The 1,682-nt window shown below is 41.5% G+C and overlaps 1 protein-coding gene across 3 annotated transcripts in view; it reads right to left on the minus strand.

Moving 5' to 3' along the window:
* The window catches only part of pou6f2 (POU class 6 homeobox 2), a 103,441-nt gene that overhangs the window by 64,389 nt on the left and 37,370 nt on the right, over positions 1 to 1,682 (minus strand). For all 3 annotated transcript variants that reach the window (XM_024280148.2, XM_024280149.2, XM_024280150.2), the window contains one exon: positions 1,038 to 1,257. In XM_024280148.2, the coding sequence (XP_024135916.1) occupies positions 1,038 to 1,257 (220 nt within the window). The remainder of the gene's footprint in view (positions 1 to 1,037; positions 1,258 to 1,682) is intronic.

A 1,682-nucleotide genomic window follows, 5' to 3' on the forward strand; every position in this document is an offset into this window, starting at 1 on the left:
AGGCATTTCTACGATTCCTCTCCCCCCATTTCAGACTGTTTGCTGGTTTGTTGCGAACAGTAAAGAGACACAGTTTTTGGAATTCTGACACCCTGACAATGTGTTCGTCGGATGGATCTCCGAACCCTCTGGGTTGTCCCTCACGCACCGAGAAGATCTGTTGACGTGCGAGTCAGACAAGCCTGCCGGGCCCATTATCGTCCACCACTGACGGATACATTTAAAGGCTCGTTGGACAGATGTGGGGTTTATTAAAAGCTCTGCCCACAGTGATGGCTGCTGTTATTTATGCATGTTTGTGTCCATTAGGCTTCTCCTTCCACATTTCCTCACTGAGTGCTGCAGTCCGTCCATTTCCTCACATGATGGGAGTCTTTCCTGCACTTTTTTGCCGCACTGGCATTATTGTAATCGGCATTTCCTCCCAAAAAGAGAGAAAACACACTGCTTTAAATGGAGCTTGGCATCATTTTACATTATTGCATCTCTCATCTAAGATTTATGGCTGACAGTTTTCCCCATCCATCCTTCAATCTAATGGTATAAAAGAGACAATGTTTTAAACATTAAAATGAAAACCATTTACAACTATGATCAAAAGAGAACACTTGGGCATTAAAGTTTAAAAGGCAAGGATAAGTACATCCATGAGGATGGACAGATTAGGTGGAAAAGATATATATATATATAAAAAAAAGTAAAGTACAGAGTACTCCTTTGCTCAGGAAAGAGCCATAAAGTGCTTTTGCGCTGCAAAACGCTGACCTGTAATTAATATGGTTTTTCCTTTGGGCAATTTCAGGATAGCTGCATTTTGGGACACAAACCCCAGAAGAATTTTTACTTCTGTAAAGCAATTTTTATGTACAAAAAACAAAAAACAAAACGATAAATGTAAAACCCTTTTATTACAAACCATTTTTGGAGTGCTCACCAAATCATTGTTTTTCCTTTGCTATTCCTTTAAAAAGCATATTTTCTTGTTTATTTTCCCCCCCGTGCGATGTGACACTAATGCACACTGCCCTTTTTCTCACCTTGCAGATTCTGGAGGGGGAGCGTCATGATGCCCCCCGCAGCGGCAGCCGCCACCAGGCTCTGGATGTTGGCTGTGGGCAGGGAGAGCACCAGGCCCTGCTGCCCGCCCAGGTGTCCACCCGCGTTGAAGGGGATGAGGATGGGCTGATTCATGCCGGGCGCCGCCCCGGACATCACACCACCGACGGCGTTGGCCAATTGCTGGGCCACTAAGAGAGACTGGAGAGGAAACACAAACACGCGGCAGCAGCGCTTAGACCAGAGTTCTGTAACCTTCAACACTTACAGAGCCATTCGAGTCGGTTTCTCACCACCCAGGAGGAGCCACAAAGTCTTAAATCACTCATTAGAAAAATAAATAATATTTCACTGTTTCTATTATGGTAAGTATAAATTAAATATGGATTTTTGGCATAAATAAAACATAAACATAAATAGAAAATTTACTTTTTTTAAAAATATTAAACTGTTTTTAGTTTTTGACAGATTCACATGAAGTCCTTTCAAAATAAAATACATCATTTACTACGTCTCATTGCATAAAATTTAGTAATGGGTAGTGTGATGTCACCAATGATTAAAAAAAAAGGTTATTTGACCTTTTTTGGTGCATCTCAGCCAGAAATTTGTAAATCCTTTGACTT

This window comes from Oryzias melastigma, linkage group LG20 (assembly GCF_002922805.2).
Source record: "Oryzias melastigma strain HK-1 linkage group LG20, ASM292280v2, whole genome shotgun sequence".
In the NCBI taxonomy this organism is placed as follows: domain Eukaryota; kingdom Metazoa; phylum Chordata; class Actinopteri; order Beloniformes; family Adrianichthyidae; genus Oryzias; species Oryzias melastigma.